The sequence below is a fragment of the Triturus cristatus genome, chromosome 12 (genome assembly GCF_964204655.1).
Source record: "Triturus cristatus chromosome 12, aTriCri1.1, whole genome shotgun sequence".
NCBI classification, from domain to species: Eukaryota; Metazoa; Chordata; class Amphibia; order Caudata; family Salamandridae; genus Triturus; species Triturus cristatus.
Window position 1 is genome coordinate 490,719,625 of NC_140595.1, and position 25,221 is coordinate 490,744,845.

General features: G+C 42.8%; 1 protein-coding gene across 1 annotated transcript in view; it reads right to left on the reverse strand.

Moving 5' to 3' along the window:
* Nucleotides 1–25,221, reverse strand: part of GARRE1 (granule associated Rac and RHOG effector 1) — a 690,207-nt gene that overhangs the window by 443,976 nt on the left and 221,010 nt on the right. Inside the window, exon 3 of the mRNA XM_085639654.1 lies at nt 13,730–13,936. Coding sequence (XP_085495780.1) covers nt 13,730–13,936 — 207 coding nt within the window. The remainder of the gene's footprint in view (nt 1–13,729; nt 13,937–25,221) is intronic.

The window sequence follows — 25,221 nt, forward strand, 5'->3', positions numbered from 1 at the left end:
GGCCTGTACTTTCTCTCAATTCTTACATTTAAATGGGTCTTTAAATATCTCCTTAGATACTTTAATCATAGAGCCCATCATTGGTAGGTACTGCACTGTGTGTTCTGTCCTGGAAAGAGTCTCTAACAGGAAACCAGTCTCTTCTTCTGTGCTTTCCATTGTCAATTTGTGATTCTCTGCTGCCCTTTGTATTACACTATGATGCAAAAATGAATCATCTGGTGGGGATGCGATGGCTGAAATAGGTGGTTCTATATCCGTATCTGAAAGGACCACATCGTAGTCATCCAATGGGCCTTGACTTTGTTGCATGTCTCCCTGTGACTCAGATGAATAAGCCTCCTGTTCAGGGCTGTCTCCGCCCTCTACTTCTTGAGTGGGTGAAGGTGACCTTGTGCGTGGCAATATTAAGCAACTTTGTGGCATGGGGCTTGTGGCTCTATGCTCTGATGCCACCCTTTTTGGCAGTGACTGTGGAACATCCAAGTCCTTACTTTGTCACTAGGAAGGTTCTTTATGATGTCATTTTGTCAAATTCTTGAAGGCCTTCTAAAACATGGTCTTCTTCCGTTTACATTAGAGGTTTTTGTGGTGTCTTTGCCTGTTTATCTGGCACGTTTGTTGTTGCTGAGGAAGGAGTCTTTGTTGTCGTAGGAGCCAAGGTTTTCTTCAGTGTCGAAGAGTGACCATGGTCTTTCACTGTTGTCGGAGTCGAGGAGTGTTTTGTTTCGGTATGACTGAAGAGCGATCTCTTGTGAGCCCTCTGCACCACAAAGAAATACGAAAGGCCCTGTGGCAGGAGCTACAGTCTCACCCATCGTTCCAGGAATACCTCTGCAAAGGAGCCCTCTACCCTCTCCAGGAACCCCCAGCACTCAGATGTTATTGCAGCGGGAGCAGCATTCTGGGTCTTCCACCCTAAACTCCAACTCCCATGTAACAGGAGTCATTTTGGCCATTTGTTGCTTGAGGGCGGAACATCCCCCTGCAGACTCTCAATGTTGCTCTACGCAGCCGCTACCTTGATAGCCACTCTCCGTAGATTTGCCCCAAGTAAGTTGACCATTATAGAGACGGTCTAAATGTTTTGTTTATGTGCCGTCCGGGAGCCCTGGATAGCCATCAGCAATTCAGCTTGCAAAGGTTCGGCCTCGTGCTCTGGGGACGCACCACTAAAGTCCGTACCACCCTGCCGGGTGATCCTCTGGGATGGCTGCCTAGGCATGGTGTACTGCATGATGGTCTTGCTGAAGTGTGAACGTGCTGGTTTCTCCTTCCCCATGGCTAACATCCCCAAGTGTCACAGCACGAACCCCACAAGTGGTCTGCTACCAAAGCACTACAATGATGCCCCATGCCTATTGAGACAGGACTCGGCATTCATCAGGCATCAAAGCAGCACGCCCCAGGTCTGTATTATGGCCTGCAGATCACAGGCAGCGCAACAAGGCTCAGAATCCACCATCGTCGGGCCACACCGGACAAGGCCCTCATCCACCATCCACCAGGCCAACTGCTGCACACCAACTGCTGCACATGCCTCAGGAGCCGCAGTCAATCACTGGGTTTCTCCCCCAACCGCTGTATGACAGCACTGCACTCCTGTGTTCCACAGGAAGAAACGCCTGGGAGCCCCTGACAGACAGAGATCCTACCTGCAGTGGGCAATGACTCTCTGAGGCTAGCCAGTCTCCTCTGTAGGGTCAATGATGGGCTCCCATCACCCACGTCTCATACTCCCACCAGCTGGCCCAGTCGCAGGATCCGTGATTGGGGTTTTCCTTTTGGATCCACATCCGCAGCCCGAAGCCTCTGCCCACAGGCCCACCTGGAGCGAAGGCACTGTCACCCCCACGCTCACCGATGGGTCTCCCTCCATCCACTGGTGCCCGGTGGGTGGAAGTCTCCAGCAGCCGCTACCGGCCAGGACCAAGCAGACGCTCATCTGGTGCAGCCCTTCACCCCCTTCCGGGTGCTATGATCTTCTGGACTGTTTCCAGGGCTGATGTGCCTTCTCTCCTCTACTCATTCCGAAGTTTAGGTGTAACCTTCTACCTACATTTGAGTGATTGCATTGCACTGCAAGAGTAACAACTTAATAGCCCTCACTGTCTACTCCTGCTGGGCCCCTATCGTGTCTCTCTCTAAAGCATCATATGGTAGCATATTAAACAGATTCCTACTGCTGTTGGCAGTGCTATTTATAAGCATTTTTATGAAGAAAATAGCAATTTTGATAGTCTTTATAAAAGCAGCAGTTTATCTGGCACATTTAATGAACCACCTCTAACAAAGAGAACATTAGTTGACGATTGGGTCTGGGTCTCTTTTGTGAAGCGCTGCTCGTGCCATGACCCGATTTGGAAACAACTGAGCATTATGAAGGAAAGCATGATGCAACAATTAAATGTGGTGTACACAAACTGAAAATCTCTCTGAGCAACAATGGCATAATTGCCCACGCCAGTAAAGCGTACCAACTGCGCAATAAGTTAAAACACAAAAACCAGTACATAAAGACAGTATTCCATTGTGCACTAAACAAGGGACAAAGATCCAGAGTAAAAAAAACAGCCAACAATAAAGCGTCATCCTTCCACCAACACATACTCCAAGACTATCAGATCACTGCCTCAAATACCAGCCCCCATCTGAGGTTGAAATTAACTACGTTTACAAACAACTGTTGTACAACCAAGAAGACAGCCGTTTAAAGCTTTTTGTAGGAAGAGGCGGTATTTTAGCTAATCTGAATTTATCCTACTCGGCTAGAAACAGAGTTATTTAAGCAGATTAGCTACCCATTGCTACGACAGTGAAACAATAAAGGAAGTCCAAATGTTGTGCTGTAATTCACTTCATAGTAATGCAATATTAACCCACTCCTCCATTCATTATTGAACTCTTCAAGCAATAGGAACATCTTAGCCATTAACCAGTGAAGATACAGTATTGCCTATTGGGATGGTGGACCGCAATTAAGCAGGGGATGTAGCCTTACGGCTAGAGCCGTCGACCTCGAAGCTGGGGAACTGTGTTCGAGCCTCATCAACGACGTTAAAACATCCTGTGATTCTGGGCAAATAACTTAATCTCCCCGTGTCTACCAAAAATGAATGTGTTCTTCTGTAAAACATCTAGTGCTCATGTAAAGCGGTCTGATACCCGATTTCACGGGTCTAGTTCGTGCTAAATAAAACTCTTAAAAAAAAAAAAAAAAAAAAATCTAATTCAGATCTCTAAAAAATTAAACAAAAAACTCAAGACAATAAATATAACTGTGTAACACTACTAAGCAAATACAAATCTACATGTATTTGTTTATAAACAGAAGCATGAGAGAATCGATGTTCGGATTTCAAAAAAGAAAATTCTGTCCTAACTCCTTCCGTGAGTTGGATGGACAGGAGCAGTCCAATGCCGCTGTGGACATGTGAGTCGGACAGTTCCCGGCCGTTGTGGTTCCAACCCACATTGGAAGCGATGACGCTCCCACCATGAGCCATCCATGTGCACTCCCCACCAGGGGTGGCGGCGGAAGTGCTTCCACTGCCACACACACCACTCAGAATCGAATGACGTCAGTGCGCACCGCACCAGCACATCGAAGCATAGTTGAGTTTCTCCTCGGGAAGGTGGGAGTTTGTAGGAACAAAGAGGCATTGTGGAAAAGGCAAAGGTTTTTGTTTCCTCCATTGTCTCTTTGGAGCATTCCTGCTGCACGCTCACGCATGCAGACGCAATCGTGCAGCAGGCATGCCCACTGGACACCAGGGATTTTTTTACTTTGTATTTTTAGAGTGTTGAGGCAGGATGGCCTTATGTTTAGGCCCATCTGCCCCCAAGGTTGAGGGGGGAGGGGGGGGGGGGGGGGGGGTTAGAAACCACTAGCCACCAGGTATGATTTATTCAGTATCTTGAGGGAAGCGGCTCCTTGGGCAAGGGTCGCTTCCCTATGCGGGGTGATTATTTTGGCAATTTCTGCCACCCTTGCTTTGTCAATTTAATCCAATATTGCCCACAGTTCCAATTTTCAGTTACCTCAGAATCACAGTGATGTTGAGCAGATTGCAGCTCCATGAAACTCAGACACGCCTTGTGCAGTCCACAGATGCATCCTCAGACTTTAACCCCTGACTATAGTTTAAGGTTTATCACTGTAGAGATGGCAATCCATAAATGCTCATTTTGAAGCCCCCACCTAAAACATTTGATTTAAAAAGTACAAGGACTAAACTCACTAAACCAACAAAAAAAAATCTTTACATTAGGGGCATTAGGGTAGAGAGCTATTTAACCTCCAATAAAAAAAAATTCTCAATTGGTTAGTTTTGGTTAGTGCCACTATTGAAACCATAACACACCTACAAGTCCCCTATGAAGAGAAAGACATTTCCAATTGGAGTGTGTTAGGGTGTTGTGGTGCTGATAACTATGGCAAGATGCAGTGGTTTTTAAGAGTTCAGGTACATCTGAACCATAATGTTTTTTTGTGATACAATCCTTATTTATATGAGTAAGGTATTTACCTTTAGTAACATTCTTTCTGACAAATACAAAACTTCACATAGATTACTCATGTGAAACACAATCCCTGACGTCTTACTGAGAACTTTTTCTTGCAGTAATGACACAAGAATATCATCATGCAGAGGAGTCTGTCTCCTGTCATAGATTTGCAACACTACAAGAGAGGTGATGTACTGAATTCATATGGAGTCACATCGGTAAGTGACACTGGTTCTGTAGTGCAGACATTTAATCCAACTTTCATAAGGAGAAGTATGAAAATGGCAGTAGCAAATAAATCCGAAACATAAAATGACTTCATACAGAGATGAGGGCGATAAGAAACATATCTCAACCTAGGAATCCATCAGAAAGTAGGCAACTGTAAGTTTTAATGGATACTCCTTACTACGGGTTACTTATGTGAACTACTCTTAAAGTAGTCTCTGATCAGACGGGGGCTGAGGTGAAAGTATATTCAATTACATACAAGAAAGCTATGAGTTTCACCCTGTCAACTCTTCCTTCTTTTGTCTATGTATGTAGAGCCTGAGGGTCTTTCCAAAAACCAACCTGCTTTGCCTCTTCTCCAACTACTGGCAACAAGGAGAAGAAAAGACTGTAGGAAATGATATCAGTTACATAGCTGAAACTTTAAAAAAAAAAAACTTTGGTAAAAAGGGGGGGGACGGGGGGGGGGGGGACGACTGATCAGGACCATGCCTTTAGAGTAAGTAGTAAATGGGAAGCAATGGCGGAGAAGAAAATGTGAAAGTGCCTGAAGGATTCCTAGACCCTCCCTGACAATGACTAACAAAAATACTGTCTTATTATAGGGTAATTATTTCAAACAGCAGAACACATAGGTACAACTGGAGCTCCCTTTAGGAATCAAAATACCCATAAAGTGGGTTTCTTGCTGGATCAGCATAAAATGTTCTGCAAACTTTGCAGTCCTAGGGGATTTGGTCATGGTAATGGGAATCAATTAATTTCCTATGAGGGTCATAAGAGAATACCCTCAATTTCACACAAGTCACAAGCCTTAAAGCTACTGGCTCTTAGTAGATGATTTTGACATTTTAAAAGTCAGTCAAATTAGTTACTCCAGAAGTTGTAATGTAATATCAACACATCCACCTAACAAAAGGTTAGAAGTAATATATCTGAAGAAAAAGGCTCCACTTTAGAAAGCGAAGCTCTTGGACTCCGTTTTCACACAGCGTGATAGTAAAAACAGAGGTGAGATGGCTGCTAGGAAGGGTGAGGCGGGGGGGGGGGGGGGGGGTAGATCTCTTACCTCTTTTGCTGAAGTTTGGTCAGCAGGAATCCCAAGAACCGACAAACAGCAAAGTCACAGCCCTGGTTCCGTGTTGGCAGGATGCCTCAACCCAAAAATGCAGGTATAAACAGTGGATTTGCGTCTTTAACAGGCCCTTTGCTGTACTTTTACTACTGTACTTTTACTATTCTTTATGGACCTGCAAACAAGGTCGAAATGTAGGTCCTGTTAAATGTTCCTACACCTACTAATGGATAATAGAAGGGCAAAAACATGTTGACTACTCATTCATTTTGGGGTTGAAGTTCCTTCTTACATTTTAGTTTTAATCCTATTCTTCGGGCACAGAATAAATCAGTTGAGTTCCACCAAGAGGTAGATAACGTTCACACTATTTACCTTTTATGCACTCTGTGCCTCCACCTATACATTCTACTCACTTAGGGACTATCCATCCAAAATAGCTGCTCCTGACTAGAAGAGTTCTAGTCTACACCGCGCCACCTGGTTGTGGTGTGACGAACCTTATGATGAAGCATGCCACCTAAGGGTGGGTGAGAGATTTTGATCTAACAGATTACTGCTCCTCGAACAACAGAGACAGAATACAACTCTCTTGCTGCACCATTCAGCCACGCTAGTGGACAGCTTGAGTATTATTCGTGTCTAGGTCCCATTAGGGATACCTACACTAAATTAGAGCATAATTCCTTTCATGATACCACTTAGAAATACAACCCCACCCCCAGAGTAAGTTGCTTTAATGGAGGCTCTCCAAGCCACTAGAAGGAATTCCATCACTTCTGGTGAGAGCAAGTACCATAAGGGACTAGAAAACGCTGGCACGTATTGTAGCTGCTCTTATAAATCATAACAGTGTGTGTTATTTATTTTTAATGTATGCAAATATGATCTAAGTATGTATGTTGTCATCTACTCCTCTGCTCCAGCTCCTGGTAGGGAATGTAGAGTGTTGGCTGGGAATGTTCTGGGTGGACAGGAGCGGGAAGATGGATGGAGAGGTGGCGGTTTGTCAGGGTTTTTTCTGGTAGCCTAATAAATTTCCTTTGGCAAGCATCAAACTGAGTGGTCCCTTCTGAAAATTGGCGACGAGGACAGGATCAGTCTATCAACATAGTCCTTGGACACTCTGTGGGTCATATTTTGTGGAACCAGTTTCAGCTATATCGCAAACCCTGATTTCACCGTTAAGATGGGAAACTCCTTACATGTGTAATCATGGTTGAGTGAGCGCCAGCCTTTCATGTGTGCGGCAAGTATTGGAGTTGTGCGGCATGTTTTGGAGTCATTCTGTTAAATCAGCGATTTGTTGGGTCCAAATTTTGACTGGCTCGGGCGCTCTGACCCATTGGTGTGAACAAGGGCTTCGACAGCTCCCGCATTTCAACGTGCTGCGGGATCAGCTTGTGACTCCCTCTGTGACGCACATCTATTTGGTCCGAGGGCCAATGCGGGTGCGATGCCGGTGCGTGTTGCGTTCTCCGTGAAGTCTCACAGGTGACTGACTGTGAAGAGAGGACCGGGTCTCTGCTGGCCACCTGTTGGGAGCATAATCGAGCCCCTGAAGTGGAAGCCTCTGCTGGTAGGCTTGAAAGCAGGTGTGGCTTCTGCGCGTCTAGAGCATGTCCGAACTGCATGCAGTAAGTTCATAGTCGTCTGCAATTTTTGCATGTATGGGCATTGGTTTTTTTGTTCCAGCTGTAACGTTGTTTGGCAATACATTTTTAGGTTTTAAACAGTACTGCTGAGATGCAGAGTGAAAATAAACGTCCCTTGTGAATGAAATGTCCATTTGCAGTCTCACAGCTTCTCAGGCAATATTCTGACTGGTATACATTACTGATGCTCCCATTTGTTTATTCTGAGCAATTTTTATGTGCCTGACAGTTTCCCAGGCAATATTCTGACTGGTTGATGTTACTGCTGTTACCATTTGATAATACTGTTAAAGTTATCTGTATATGCTTTTCAACTCATTTAAGGTCATCGTTTTTTCCCCAAGCTCACAGTAGTGTTAATATCTGGTGCAGATGTATGTATTTTGGGGAAGGAGTTAAAAAATGCGGGAAATGTGTTAGTAAGTTCACGTTATGTGTGCACTACTGCGTTTTTATTTTTAAAGGAGCCTTTTGTACTTTCTAATATATTTTGGGCAGAGGACAGCATTTTGCATTGTAATAATATTTAATAGAGCATGGCAGCACAATCTATACCTGCACCCCCTATGTTTTTACAAGAACCAGGTTCTCAGAGTATGGTCTGGGAAGATTGGAAAGACACGTTTCAAAAGGATTTGGAGGCCATTGGGGGGACATTTTTGTGGCGAAGAGGAAATTGGCCGTATTAAAGCAGTCTAGGTGTGGAAGGGAGAAAAGTTCTCAAAACCTCACCTAGTGTGGATGCAGGTTCTAATGAGGAGATGAATTGGAAGATGAGCAATTGAGCGCTTAGAAAGCACTGGAATAACACAAAGGCAAGAAGACTAGTATTGTGGTAGGTAGGCACAAGTTATTTTTGCGAGTTCAAATGCAGGGAGAGATGACTGAACAAAATGTGGTGGTGTTGAGAAGGTTGGCCACATTATACAAGTTTAAAGATTTGCGCGATGAAAAAAGGGATCAGCTGATTAATAGAACTTATAATACTAGGATCATGAAAAGTGAGATCAGAAAGATCTCACATTGGAAAAGACGACGGATATCGCTAGACGGATGGAGAACACACCATGATATGTGAAAGAATTAAGTAGTAATGCCTCCAAGATGAAGAGGGAAATTAGCGAGTACGGATGTGATCGCGGTTCACAAGACCTCACGCAAAACATTAAATGTTACAGGTGACAAAAAAGCTATAAAAACACAAGACAGTGACAAGAGAAGGTGTGCTATAGGCGTGAAAGTGTGAGGCTTACAGCGTAAGCAAGTAATTGTCTGGCTTCAAAGATGATGTGTTTCAAATGCGAGTTTATCGTGTGAATGAGGGTGAAGCACTGCAAAATGCGCAGGAAGTTTCCATGGATGAGGAGGACGATGTTGAAGTGATGATTATTTGTAGATTGGAATCAAATGGTGGCATGAACTTAACGAGTGGGGCGTAACATCCTCCTAAGTGTACTGTTAAGGTGAACGGCATGGGGGTGCAAGTGTGGGAGGATTCATGTTCACCATTCACTGTGATGAACAAATCGGTATGGGAGGACAGAGGCAAGTGTAAGCTCTGTCCCACTGATGGTGAATCAGAGGGCTACTGGGGAAATAAATTGCCCGTGAAGGGATATTTCACAATAGAATTGGAATGTCAAGGGAGGAAGGCAACAGGCAAAGTTTATGTAGTTGAGAAGGGTAGAACATTGCTAGGATGACGGAAAAAAAGAGCCTTGTGTATGATACTAAATCCCAACCATCCTAACCAAGTCTTACAGCCCAGGGTAGTGTGAATAGATGGAGTTCATTGCTGAAGGACTTTGGTAGGTGAAGTGAGTCCTGAGGTGGAGGAGTGGATGTGACAGTAATTGCTGAAGTATGCAAGGGTGCTATCAGTGAGGCTGAGAGGAGGGAAGCAGTTTCAGAGGATGACGAAATAGAGACACTGGTCAAGGGATTGTCTTTTGAAAGAGGCTGAAAGGTGACAGATGAGTTATCAGCCTTCCAAAACGTGTGGAATGAGTGGTCAGTGGTGAAGGGAACTGGGAGGATGAATGATAGATTGGTGGTAGCTATCAGTTTGCGGCAAAGATGTTGGCATTGCTGCAGGAAGGGCATGGTGGCATGTCTGCCATGACGTGGAAGGCTCAAATACATTTCTGGTGGCCGGGCATGGATTTACAAATTTAACGTTTTGTCCGGAATTGCATACCATGCATGTGTAGCCACAAGTCTCACATATAGCAAAGACACTCCCATAAATCCCATTGAGTTTCCTGACCAGGCTTGGGAAATGGTGGACAGTGATATTTGTGGCCCATACACCTGTTTGGGCGCTTATGATAGATTTGCGGTAGTAATGATGGATTATCATTCAAAGTAGCCTTCATGAGAGAGGTGAAGTCATCTAATGTGGTTGCATTCTGTGAGGAATGTTTTTAGAATGGAGGGCTGCCCAGGGTTGATACTGACCGACAACGGCCCCCAATTTGTGTCAGAAGAATTTGCCTCATTCCTCGCCGAGTGGGGGATTTAACAAACAGGACAGAGGTGTATCACCCTCAACAGAATGGTATGGTGGAGAGGTTCAACAGGGTGCTGGGAGAGAACATATTGCTGGGGATGTCTGGAAACATATGATGGAGGAATAAGGTGAAGAATATGTTGTGGAATTACAAAATCAAACCGCATTCTGTAACAGGGGAAACCCCTTTCTGGTTGATGCCTTGTTCGCGGCTATACCGAGTTGGATGGAGAGAACGAATCAGCGCGTGGAAGAGAGTGATTTATTAAATGAAAGTTAGAAAATGTCAATATCAGTATGTGCAGAGACATAATTCTAAACTGATAAAGTGTAGAAATTAAATTTTGTAAAACGAATTTATGTTAAGAGTATGTGCAGGAGGGATGAGTAAGGAAAGTTGTTCAAAATGATCCAAAGGAAGTGCGTGAAGTTAAAGGAAATATGGTGAGGCTATCTCTGATGGTAGATGGTAAGAAGGGTTAAGTTGTGCAGTGAGCTCGAATGGCAAGAGTAAATGTAAATGTAAATCCAGTATTTGTAAAGCGCACAGCTACCTGTAGGCATCCCGGCGCTGGGGGCTGTCGTGAAGATTAAGCGAGCTATTGCTCAGAGTCACATGGTGCTGGGCTGGCCTGCCACCGGTGCCGGGGATCGAACCATGATCCCCCAGCGTCGGCCGTCAGTCGCCCTGGCTACTGCGTCACACCTCTTCCCTGTGGACAAGACCTGGAAAGCCATCTTCAATGGAACCGTATACAGAATATCCAACCTGGTCAGGATGATGACAAAGATGTTTGAAGATTACGTGAGTTCATAGGTTCTTTTTTTCCAGAGTTGGAGTCGCTCTGTGGACATAAGCTAAAGTACAAATTCATCTAAGAATGTTCTGCTCTTGATTGTTTTTTTGGGAGGAAAGAAGGATGTGTTATATCTTATGTATATATGATCTAAGTTTGTATGTGGTCATCTACTCCTCTGCTCAAGCTCCTGGTTAGGAATGTAGAATGTGGACTAAAAAGGTTCTGGGTGGACAGGAGCTAGCATTTGGATGGAGAGGTAGCTACATGTCGGAGGTCATTGCTCATAGCCAAATAAACTACCTTTGGAAATTATCAAACAAACAGAGTGGTCCCTTCTTAAAAGTATCCACAACTTGTTGAAAGACAGTAATATGGGTAGCCTGCTTCTCAGTTATAATAACTAGATTACTCTGGGTTTAAAGGCAATGCTAACACACTGTTGACCACAGAGGCAAAGCTTGCACACTCAGCTCAACAGTTTGGCTTCCTGATGACTTTCAGAAGCATCGAAGTGCACGAGGCACATGCTGTAGCATGTGTTCCAAGTTCAAACGGTCTTGTGGGTTTGTCAATTACATTTTTTGCAGCATCTGCAACAGGGTTAAAACTCAGATTTTTGGAGGAGTCCATTGACCTCCGCTGAGTAAGCACCAAGAAAGTGAAAGACCCTCGTTGACGAGACATGGAAAAACAGAAATCATTCTAGTGCACCGGTTTGAACTTATTGTATTCCGATGTTATATCTAATGACCAGAGAAAGTCAAGAGAGGTGGCTGGGATCAAGGCGCACACACTAAAGTATCAGTAAAGTCCACGGCTTATGAAAGCCAATACAAAGCAGGAAAAGTGTTGGGTACTCAACAACGAAGAGAAGCCACAAATTCCTCTTCTGTTCCAGCAAGTCAAAATCATCAAAAAGAAGGTTCTAATTACTCCCAAATATGTCCACGTTGAGATGCGTTGTTGTCACTGACATCCTTTAATCTTTTTCAAACAGAAATATGCACATTTCACTGCCTCTGCCAACACGTGTTTCGTCTGAGCAGCAAGTATGCATCAGACTTCATCAGGGCTAATTAAGTATTCTACTGAGAGGTATCACCCAATCATAATCCACTTCACAGACTTCATTACCTTATGTTTCTGACATATATCCTAGTAAGGAATGCTTCTGAGTATCACGTCGCTTCTGACATTTGGACGAGTGCTCCCAAGCAGAACTTAACTCAAGTACGGTTGGCAATGCCAGCGTACTTGCTGCTCAGACGAAACAAGTGTTAGCAGAGACAGGGAAATGTGCATACTTCTGTTTGAAAAAGAATATAGGATGTTGGTGACGAACAACATAATTCTAAATGGACTTATTTGGGAGTGCTCTGAACCTTCTATTTGATATTCAATGGCCTGAGCCGCGGCTGAAGCCGTATGACAACACTAGGCAGAGCTGGAAAGTTACAACTGAGGGAAAAGCTTTCTGCACCAGTCTAACAGCTGGCAGGCTATAGAAGCATCTGCCAGAAGATGTATCCACTAAAAACACTTGTAAGTGGATAAAATAAGAAGTTTATTGTGGGTATTAATTGCCATTGGCTGATAGCTTATAGAAATCCTGGAAGCAACAAATTATTCTAGTTGTCTTGATGTGGATAACAGGAATAGTACTGTGCAGGGTAAGGATTATCGGGGGCCTCACACATTTTTAATATTCTGAAATAGGCAAAACTACAAACATCAGAATCTTAATATTAACAGCAATTCCATGCTAGCTGGTCACGGTCTTAAATGTGGGCACGGGTGTCTCAGGTTCTCTGTGCAGGAATCATATTTATTTGTTGGAATTATATTCCTCAGTTTGCTTTAATTGTTTTCCAGCCAACCCTTAGCCTCCTCGTGATTCGAAACAAGCAGTGTAGCTGGGTCTGGTGGTAGCTATATGCCAATACTTTTAATATAAGTAAATTGTCCCTGGCACCCAAGGCTTTACTAAGACGTTTGAAACCCTTGCTTTCACTTTATGTGAAACCCTCAGTGCAAGTGCCAAAATCCTAATAACCACGGACTTCAAAAAGAGAAGCCCAGGATCCTGATGTGAACTTAAATGCTTTACAGCCTCCTCAAAGGATTGAAACGCAAAATAAATGCTAACAATACAAGCCACATACAAAGACTTAAGAATAATCACCAATAGGATATTCATGAATACTTAAATACCATTAACAATTTTCAAGAAATTAAATCATTTAATTTAATGCCTCACTGACAGTCCTAAAAGTTAGAGACTAAACCCAAGAAGCAATGAACCAATGAATCTCAATACAACCAGCCATTATTCAGAAAAGCAAACTTAGTACATAGTTCCACAGGGTTAAGTAGTTTCGGCAAATTTTACACCTTTTTTGGTGTATTCATTTTGGTATTAACTTGGAACCTCAGAAAGAAGATTTCATGCATTCAACCATGATTCATGGGAGAGAGTCAAAGATACAGCCCAGAGAGGCTTTCTGCATATCTTACAAAGCACGGAGGCCTGAACGGTAAAGAATGAGCTATGCATGCACATTTCAAAGCAGAATTTCTGAAGACTGAGCACATTTGTTGCATATTTTCACAATCTTACATTTCAAAGACAGAAAATATTTACTTTAAAAAACTAAAATCTGTTTGGAGCTACACTGGAAATCACCCCCATCTCCAGACTTAATGATTACCACAATTTAGGATTCAGACATTCTAATTTTAGATTGTCAAAATAGATTATTGCAGTGCCCTTCACAAGGGATTTACAAACTTTTAGTTCAAGAAGTTACAGTCATCCATAAACAGGTCAGGCACATTAATTATGGGAACAGCACAACATGTACACTTTGAACTCTACATCTTACAGAAGATGAGTTTAGAATGACGAGGCCATTTGGAAACTTTACGTATCCTTAAATTAAGAGACTCCTACCTCTGCAGCCCCTTTCCATGACCGTATAGCTTCATCCAACTCCCTTGTTGGGCTGGAACGAGATGTGCCACCACCAGCGGCAGTTTTTCTTTCTTGTGCCACAGCTTCCGCAAAACATGAATGTGCCACAGGTTGGACTTTCTGCAATGCTTGTGACAAAAATTGGAAGTGGACATGCATCACTGTCAAAAAACAGCGACCAAGCACCTATTAAAAAAAACAACAAAAAATATATATATGCGCATTACCTTCAAAAATGTGCTTCCAACACAATTATAGAACCAAAACATAAAAAATAAATATATATATTTTTTTTTTATTTTTATTATTTGAAGAGAGCAAGCACATTGCCATGGTGACATATCAAATCAGTACGATCCAATTGCAGCACAACCAACAAAAGTAAAACAAGGAAATTACAGAAAAATATTTGACTCTTTTAAGGAAACTTGTCAATTATTCTGTATGTACTATTGATATGAAAATATAAAATAGACATCTTAATGATGCATAACTAAGACTTTCTGTATTCTCATCAATTTACAAACATTACATGAAAAATGTCTAGCATATTGAAATGGCTTTAGTTTACAGTTTGGGTCCAGTACGTTTATTTTCTATCCATGATTCTTTCAGATATTTTGTTTTCCGGACCAAACTGGGAAATTGTCACTAAAATTAATCTCATGATCTAGCTTTTTAAGTCAATCTTGACTTTAATGTAAAAAAAATGAGATCTGGAAAAATCAATATGGAATGATCACGGGGACAAGACCAAGTTACTTACGGGAAACTAACACTAATACCATAAGTTGTTGCTCTGCTACCAAACTGTGTAAACTTCATCATATGGTGATATAATCACAATGCACAAATTTATTCTGAAATTAATAAAAACAGGACACCACATATGCTCACTTTCTCTTGAGGGCCTGGTCTCTTCTTAACGTCACTTGCAAGTGTCACCATTCCCGTGTTTACTAACTGGTTAGTAAATTTAGATCTACAACAATGCACTGAGGAGGAATGGTAGTTATTATACAGAACAATGGCTACAGAATGTAGGTGGAGCAGCACATGTGACCACTCTAGCAACGCTTACAAAATTGCAGGGGGAGCTGGTCATGTGACCACTCTGGAGCTGTTTGATAAGAGCATGCTTTTGACAACTGTATGTGCTACCGTACTTTAGGTAAGCAAGGCACCTCTACAATATGGGACACTTGGATCTCAGAGTTACAAATCATAATGCAGCAAAACATTGCACAAATGTTGGATTTTCTGGGGAAACGTATTACTAATATTATTACTTCTGTACCAGGGGTATTGCAGCTATGGCTGCTATCTTCAGTATGACAAAAATGTGCTGAGCATGGAAATACATTTTATAACGTTTTTATTGCTATGCTGGGATTAAAAGGCGGGATTTCATGTCCTAAACTACTAGTCAAATACTAGGTTTAGTGCAGACTCCCAAAACCATGGGAGGGATAGAAGCTGGTAGGGTAAGAAAATTACCCACTGTAACTCTACTACTCAGGAGGCCCCATCTCATAAGGCAGAAGTCACCTATGTATGGCTGCGCACCCCAACTTCGTTAGTCCATTTACTTGGAGCCTTAGTAGTTCCCCCTTGATGCCTCTCAATTCCCTTCCAAAGATTCTTGTGTAATTTAAGCTTTTTCTATCCCATTTCACTCAATGGAACTTTGTCCTATAAAACTCTTCATTATACCAGAAGTATTTTTCCTGCCCTCAGTCCACCAAACCCATCTAAATACATTAATTCAGTTTCCCAGCGGATTTCTGGTGGGTCGCTAAAATCACAGACAGAGGTGAAATGTCAGGCTGCTTTATTTTAACATGGGGATTGATGTTTACTTTTCTTTCTCTGACTGCAAATTGAAAGGAATTTTATAATTAAATCATGTGGCGATGTGTTTTTTGCAATACACAATCTAAATACCTAAACTAACTGTATGCCTCCAGTAGCTAGGAAAGTAAAGAGTAAGCACTTTTTTTGTAATTCTGATGTGTGCTGGAAAGGGAGATTTGATTGGGCTCAAACAAATCAAGACACTTGGTGATACACAAATGATAAATATTCACAGAAACCTGATTTCCACACATTATCATTTCATGCTATAAAATGGTATCAGTAAAACGATGTTTGTACAAGTTTCGTTATTTAGTGGCCATTTGAACGGGAAATGTGCAGTCTGTAAATGTCAATGTGTTACTATACAATACTTTAGTGGCATTAAAAAAACCGCCCTGCCTAATGTCCATTAAAGGTAGGTGGTTTGTGAATGTTTATTGTTCTAATACGCGGGTCGTGGTTCTAAACAGTTTGGGAACCACTGCACTATTCCATTTCACTCTACGACACTTCACTCTAGGCCACTCCATGACACAATATGCTACTCTACCCCACTCCAATCTATGCCACTTTACTCCACTCTACACCAGTCCACTCTATGAGACTCCCCTCCTCTCCACGACACACTACTCCACTCCACTCTAGAACACTCCATGCTATTGTACGGCACTCCACGACACTTCACAAACCTTTAGCTAAGGAGTACAACAAGGCCAAAACACATTGGCCAAGTCAACAGCTCTTGCTTAGGTGAGCTCTATTGAGTTTGCCGTTGATTCTAACACTTTAACCAGCATATGTGGTCTTCAATAGGAAATATTCTCTCTTTCTCAAGCAATGTTTGTATTGGCATTTAATGCTATTACTTGTCCTTTGGGAACATGTTCCCAGTGAAGATCTGACCTGCAATATATGCATTTTACCCACTACTACTGATGAATTCTAACTCTTTGCTGAGTCTGTCTAATGTCGGGCTTTAAAGGCTTTATGAATCAAACGCATTTAATAAAATCATATTCTCAATTTTATGGCCATACAAAGACTTTTAGGAGACAAGAGAAAGTTTTCATGATATTGATCAGGCAGCAGCAGGATGAGTTTGAGGATATCTTTGTAAAGAGCTATTGTGTATCACTGAAAAAGCCTTGTGAACTGCAACTCAAAACACCTATTCCTTGACAATATGCAGAAGGAAGTAGGCATTTACTCATACCAAAGGAGACATGTTAACTGCTGTAGTCACCCAAACGTGACCGGCAATAAGAACTGGGGTGGTTATTCATTTGATGGAAGGAGGGGAATGGGCAGCTGGACATCCAAACTCATGATGTTAGAACTGGTAACACAACAACCCTGGGCTTTATAGCCCAGTCACATGATTAATTGCTCAGCCATATCAAACTGCATTAAAGTTAGATCACTGAAGGCCTCCCTGCAAAGACCGCATAACATGATTGCAACAAACATCACAATCCATTTTGGTTTGTGCGCTGCTTTGGGCCAAGCTGCTGCAACTTTACTAGAAACACAGGTGTGGCATGGCTATCATAAGTCAAGTCAAAGAACTTTATTCGATTTATAAATATCATAAAAGCGTAGTACATAACAATTTGTACACTGTACATAAGAAAATACATTGGTAGATCAGCAGTTTCACCAACATCCTGAGAACAGTTAAACGTGCCTTATCCCAATGAAAAAAAGTCCAACTTTGTAGAGCTCACAATAGTTTATCTAATTTCAAGAAGCTTAAATAATTAATGCAATCTTAAAAATGAATTCATGTTAACAGATTCTTCAATCTCAAGAGACACAATAATAACGAGTTAAAAATTGTGAAAAAGACGAACATTTAAGCAAAAGTGCAATAAGCATGATTGCAAAATTTTATGCTAAAATTTCATTCATGATACAGAAATCGCAATGATAGACACAAGTTGTTCGGTCTCAAGAGGGACAATAATAAGTCTGGTTTAAGATTTAAAAGGATGGCGAACTATTGAATAAAAGTCGAATGTGTGTTAGTGCAAAGATTGCAACAATAAAACCACGGTTTCGTCAACGTTATTGGAAATGCCCATGGCCATAACGCGTCCTAATGAAAAGTGCCCCTCTTAAAGTCAAAAACAGCATAACAGATTCCAGGAGATTCAAGGAAATACAATAATCTAAAGCCTTCATCATATGAGTAAGGGTTGTGTGAGGGAGCAAGAAGGTTGTTCTAGGGGTTTTATAAAGTGCATAGAAAATTAAAAAGTGCACTGTGGGCTGCAGACCCTCCAGGATTTCGTGATTGGGGAAAAAAATCGCGAAATCGGCAGTTTTCTAAAAATGCCGCGATTTTTACAAAACTGCCCGCGAAATTTCGAAAATATCATCTTTTTTTTCACAAAGGGCTGTGAAAACAGATATTTTCTAACTCGGAGGCAGACATTATGGGAAACAACAGTGTCCGTGCACAATGTCCAGAGAGAAGGGCTGCAGCAGACGCCAAGCCCCAGCGCAAGGGCTGCTGGGAGATGTAGTGTAAGTGTGAGGTGGCAGGTGGGAAGATAATCGGAGGAGTACAGACCTGGGTTACAAATTCTGGGAAAGAGGAAGTCTGCGGAAAACAACAGAGTAAGACAGCGCTTGGGTTGTGCTCCCACTTCACCATCACATGCCGCTGTGTGTGGGGGAAAGTTTAGCAAACACCAAATATATGCCACATGGGTCGGTTCACGGCGGTCTGTAGGTACGTGAGGTGAGGCGGGGAGTCAGGTCTGTGGAGTGGCGCTTTGTCACTGAGACCCTATGTTTCCACTATGAGTTTTTGGACTGGACACTTGCACGATGGTAGACGCAAAGGAAATCAAGGTTAACGTAAAGCGTAAGCAGAGTGGTTGTAAATAAAGAATGAAGCAAAAAGCACACTTACAATAATCTCTGTGACCCCCATCACCCCTCATTCCATTTATCATATACGAGGACCTGTTTACATCTAAAAGAAACTTGTTTTTATGGCTCTTGCATGAAACAAACAAAACAGGTCACTGCATTTTCTGAAATAGACTCTCATACATTCTCACATTAAAAATAATTAAAGGAAAACGGTGCTTAAAACTATAAGTGTAGGATTGATTTCAGGTCATCACAGCAAGACTGCTTAACAGAGCTGGCTCTATCAGGGGCCCCTGAAAGGCTGTGGCCCGGGACCAAAGCCCACATTGGCCATGCATTCAAACGACTCTGCACAACGCCCTCCAGACACACAGAGCCCTCCAGACACACAGAGCCCTCCAGACACACAGAGCCCTCCAGACACACAGAGCCCTCCAGACACACAGAGCCCTCCAGACACACAGAGCCCTCCAGACACACAGAGCCCTCCAGACACACAGAGCCCTCCAGACACACAGAGCCCTCCAGACGCACAGAGCCCTCCAGACGCACAGAGCCCTCCAGACGCACAGAGCCCTCCAGACGCACAGAGCCCCCCAGACGCACAGAGCCCCCCAGACACAGAGCCCCCCAGACACAGAGCCCCCCAGACACAGAGCCCCCCAGACACAGAGCCCCCCAGACACAGAGCCCCCTCCGGAGTCACTGACGTTCACTACAAACTTTCCCAGTATTGGGTGAGGTGTTACTGAGGGGTGTATTGGGTAAGATATTACTGAGAAATGTAAAAGGTAAGGTGTTACTTAGGGGGTGGTGTTACTGAAATAGGTATTGGGTGATATGTTACAGAGAGGTTTTGGGCAAGATGTTACTGAGGGGGGTATTTGGTAGATGTTACTGAAATAGGTATTAGGTAACATGTTACTGAGATAGGTATTGGATAAGATATTACTGAGAATTCCTTACATTAGTTACTCCCATTACAACACTCCTCTTGCCTGCATCCAAATGGAATCTTGATGAGCTAATGATTACATCTCCACCTTCAAGGGGGAACTGAAACCAGCTTTTGAAACATAAGAGAGGATCTGATCACCCATATAATTCAAGGTGATGTATTTAATCTTATACAACTGGAGGTCCATGAAACTCTGGACACAATTCATCAAATAGCAGATGGTTTCACTCCTCACCTTTTTCTACCATATCGGATTACTCATGTCCGAACAATGAGTAAGCAGGAGGTTACCTCCCTATGCAGACTGTCTCACTTATTTGGATCAGCCACTACGATCCTGCACCCTAGGGTGCCAGAGGAAGACGTTTCCTGCCTCACAGATCCGGGAGGTATTGGTGCCACGGCAGCGGTGCCCCGGCAGGGGTGTATTCATGGGCGCTAGAACATCCCAGGGAGAAATATAGCTCCCTCCCATGAGGTTAGGACTGCAGCTGTGCTTCCGTTGAGCTGCAGACACTTTAAACATGCCTATTGCAAAGTGGAATACTTCTAAAACAGTTTCCATTGATTTCAAGCTAAAAATGGATGATTATGAGTAAAATAAAGTGCCGCAAAAATGCCGCTAAATTTCCATATTTGTGCCGCTAAATTTGCCAAACCATGCCGCAATATCCTGGGGGGTCTGTTTGAAGTGTTATCACAGGGGCATGGTGGAGGGTTTTTCAACCATCCACCTTTGGTAGGAAATTCCACCAAGAAATGTACGGTGTTCAGGCGCAACCTGGTAAAATAAATCTATGCTGTGGGTTTAGAATGAAAGACAAATGCATTTGTATTTCTTGTCTAGGAAAAACCTCATTAAAACTACCTAAAACGTTGCGGAGAGGGCGATCGCCGATGTTTAAACATCGCACTTTCTAGATATGCGGTCTTAATCTGGCCTTCAGCTGATCATCTTAATAAGGCAGAGTTCACCGAAGGTGTGTTTAAAGTATCCCAGCCAGGGATTTTTTTCAGCATTACACAGTCAGGTAGTCCCTAAGGATATGTTTTGGAAAATTTCGTTTGGGTGTCGTCCATATTTTAACCCACGATAAGAGGGGAGCCCGGCCTATGCATCCTTCCATATATTTCAAACACACCTCAGAGTGACAAAAAGAAGTTGAAGAGCCTTGAGGGACCTTCAAAAGCCTCCTAAGAAAGCTATTCCCAATAGCATGTATTTCAGAGCAGTTCCTGTAGCCCCAAACTCCAGCCTCATAGGCGGCTATTGAAACGCATTTTGCTTTATACATGACTGTCAATTCCCCGACAAGCTTCTGGCCTAATTTGGCTGAAAAAATAAACAAGCATTGAAAATGCAATAGGTCTCGCCTTTGATTAAGTTAAATCCATTTGCTTTGCTAATGGTATTATGCAGCAAAGCAAATGGATTTAACTTAATAAAAGGTGAGACCTATTGCATTTTTAATGCTTGTTTCATCCCGTTAAACAGTGTAATGACTTTGCTCCGCCCCCGCAAACATGCCAGCAAAAAGGCAATTTGTCACCCTCTACTATGAGAGTACCGCTCCCGACGGCACCGCAAACCCGTGTGTGCTTTCCAGAGCACAAAATACACAAGTGCCACTCGCTGCAGCGATTCTGGATGTAAGGGAGACCTAAGCTGGGCCGCGGCAGCAGGACTCGCAGGGAAAACGGATGTAGGCGGGGAAGAAAAAGAAACGGCGTGTACACATCACAGGGTGCAAGCCAAGTCGGGTGGTTCAAGGCGGTGAATGGCACCAACTGAGATGCTTCAGGAATGGAGTCATTCAGACACTAAAGCAGCATTTTAGGATAGAGGTGGGAAGGATTTTACTTACCGGCGCCAGGCCGTTCGAATTGGTGGCCAGGGTCAGGCCTCCAATACACCCTGGCACGGGCACAGTGAATAGGCATAAATTCAACTTAGTCCTTTATCGATAAGCCACGAAGCTTTCTTGTCTTTATGGGGCCATGTGTTTGAAACACAAGGCCCCATAAAGATAAGAAAGCATTCACGACGCACGGAAGGCAATCAAGCCCGTCCAAATGGGACAGCTCAAAAAGCCAAACAAAAACGTCGCGAACAGCTCTTTTCCAATGGCTGCCCACCGTTTAGCATAAACGGTGATGCCAGCCAATGGAAAAGAGGGGCGGGGCTTAATGCCCGTTCCAGAGAATACCCCAAATCATTAAATCTCGCAAGCGAGACTGCGCATGTGCGCAGCCCACGCCAGGCGAGACCTAAAAAGTGCTTCAAATGCTCTATTTTTGCTGCCCCTCAAGGTTAGGAGAGGGTCCCATTTTAAATCGGAGTTTAAAAAAAATCCCCAGATAAAAACCGGATACCTTATCATGAAGGTTTCTTTGCATATAGAAAGTTTTGGATGTGGTTGATTTTGGGCCATAGACCATTAATGTAAGATGTCTTGTAATTTACTTTCAAATCCAGGGAGGACATAAATTCCGCGAAGGCATCAAGCACATTCTGCAGACTGTTTGCAGTCCTTGCTAAAAGGACAGCAGTGGCTGCATATAGGAGTGTGGGAATACAATGACTACCCATTCTCGAAATAATCTAATTATTTTTGGAACAGGGGTGCCTCAACACCATTTAAGAAGAAAAGGAACAGAAAAGGAGCCAAGATACATCCCTGGCGGACACCCTCAGTTGAGACTAGCGAGTGTGCTGTCAACGTCAGGGCCATAGCGTATTTTAACAGCAGTGTTCCAGTGGAGCCTTTGAAGAAGGGTAAGTAACCAAAAGCTCCTTCAAGCCCCCATGCCACCAATCATGTTCTACAGTTTGCCACGATTATAGTTATCATAAGAATCTGAGCGTATATCTGATGGACCCCTGAGGTAGCACTACCCTTAGAATGGCCACACACTAACGTTACAGACATATGACACCTTTAGGTACCAAAGGGCAACATTCCACAGGACGAAGAAAAGGAACTTCCAGGAATAGCGAAATAATAACTGAAAACTTGAATGGCATTCACCACAGAGGCTTTGTTTAAGGGTCAGGAATTCCAATCAGGACTGACCCCATATGCCTATTAGACAGGTTGCCTGTTTTATCCAGAACAGGGAGAGGAGATGAGGGGCCTTTAGATGAGGGGGTATAACCAATGGCGGCAGGTACATCCTGACAGCCTTTCTTTTCTCTTCCACAGGCAAATGTGGTACACTCTTAAAGGAAGTAAAGGGCTAAAGGGAGTTTGTTGCAGTTGGTGGGAGATAGGTCTTGACTTGCCTTGGGGTGCAAATTTAACAGTAACCCTTCAAGAAACTAGACATGCCTATATTATTTGTAGCAGGTATATATGTATATATGTGTGTATGGGAAAGCAGGGTGCGGAAGGATGATGCAGAACCAACCAGTCAGCAAGGCTCAAGAATGAACCCTCAAGACTTGGAAATGATTACTGTGAGTTTGCTTGCGTTAATCAAATTCTCTAAGGTTTGAATTGTCTACCACACAAATGCAAACTATCCCCTTGGGCAAGGATGTTCAGGCATTCAGCCTTTAACCCTTACACTGCTGAGGTGATTGCGTAGGGCCTTGTGGCAACTTTTTGGTTTTCTTCCCCCACAATATCATCAGCATTCGGCTGTTCAAGCACATGTACCTCTTAGATCTTTGTACGCCCTTACAAATATTTTTAAATTGACTATGTAAAAAGAGCAAACACTACATCAATATTTCACTGCCACCTGAAGATACAATGAACATTTTCATTTCTTTTTATTTTAAATAAATTTGCTAAATTGTTTTCCATTTCTCGAAAGAACAAATATAAATATCAACACTAACATGTTGCACTGAATGTCAGGATTTCTGGCAATACCAAATAATGCTTGTATTTTATTAGAGAATGAAGCCTGCACCATCAGTTATGTCATATTATTGGGGCAAAATCACTTTTTGTGGTGCTCTGTTCATTTGATGATTGATATCAAACTCGGGACTATGTTGAAAGTATAAAAATTATACTAAATCTGTGGGACCTAAGAAACTTATGGGTGAAAACTAGACCGACCCTTTGCCTGACTGACTCGACAGAAGAACACTTTGAACAGGATGTTGGTCTGCTTTTTAGCAATTTTATTCTTGAAAACATGGTATTTCCACTCCAGTCGTCCTCAAGCAGAACATATCCCTGCTAAGGCTTGACCTCCAACTTTACTCCTTATGGTCTCCTGAATGTGCTGGTAGCAGAAATGTATGAGTTTTCTATGGGCTAAGGATGCCTGTATGCTATAAACCATCAAGTCAGTGATAAATCTAGCAGATTGGTTTTTAGGGGAATATAAAGCATCCTGGCCACAGATAATTAACCTTCTGCACAGCATCTTTTCATACCTCTATGGGGTAACCTTGCTTCTCAAATACCATACTGTTCCTGGTTTTCTCCAAAAAGCTACTGTTTACTAAAGATGCATTTATCTCTAAGGAGTTCTCCATAGGGGGAACTCCATCTTAATTTAATCAGGCCATTTTAATTTAATCAGGCGATGCCTAACAGCGTGTAAAACACCATCATTGCCCAAGGTTTCTTTCCCATCCACCCTAGTTAATAGATGGCCATCCTTGACCTCCAGTAACATGCCCAAATATTCAACACTGACCGTGCTGATTTTATGAATGAATAAGAGATTCAGATTATCGACATCTTAGGCCTGTAATGAAGAGTTTCAGTATCTTCAAGGAAACACATGAAATAAAGAATAAGTCATCTGTATAGTGTATGTGTAGTGACATTTTCATGTTTTGCACTCCAGACCACCTGCTCACCTCACCAGCCAATCAAAAAATTTGCAAAGCTGGGGGCGAAGCAGGTGACCATCGAAGTCCCTGTTAATTGCCGGTAATAGGTATTTTTGAAACAGAAAAATGTTCCATGAAAGACAGAACAATAAATTCTTTCATCATCTCAGTATGGTCCAATAAGCTAAGCAGCCTGCCTCAAAAATGCATACAAGCTGCTATCCCATGTTCATGTTATATGCAATTCCTTTTGACTATCAGTTTCTGATTGCTGGGCCTTTGTTTGATGGGGGCCAGCAGTGGCGACAATGTTGGGTTGTATGTTAGCAGGTTGAATAATTCAGATTGTGGACTATGCCAATCATGTTTATTGTTTCTTATAATCCAGTACATTTATTACAGGTCCATGGGGACTATATAACATTGTATTTTAGTGTGCATCATGCTAATCATGTTGAATGTTTCTCAATTAAATGGTGCGAGACCTATGCCCGGTATATCTCTTTTAGGCCCACTGGGGCAATACTAAAATTTATAAAGTCGCTCCGAAATGTCTACAGTTTTATTTATTTCCAGGTCCCTGGATGCAGGCCCACTGGGTTGACGTGACGTAGAACCTAGGCCTGGCCTATTCCAACAAGGAGGTGAATGCCCTCTTGGCTGGTCCCTCCCTTTTTGCAGATGTCTCTATATCACAGACTATCTCCCAGACCACAGAATGGGACAATTTATCAGAGCAAAAACAGAATCGCATACGCACTCTTACACAGCACTATTCTCACAGAATATTTAAGGAATAATATAGGCCGAGAGGTTTATTGGTGACAAATGCACCACACATTTCTTGATGAAGCATTGTTTAGAAAGGAATGGGCTCAGATAGCGTGGCGTTGCAGCCCTGACTGGCTGGTCCTTATTATTAAAACAGCATTGAGACTCTCTGAGGCTAGAATGGTTGAGATCCAACTGACCGAGACT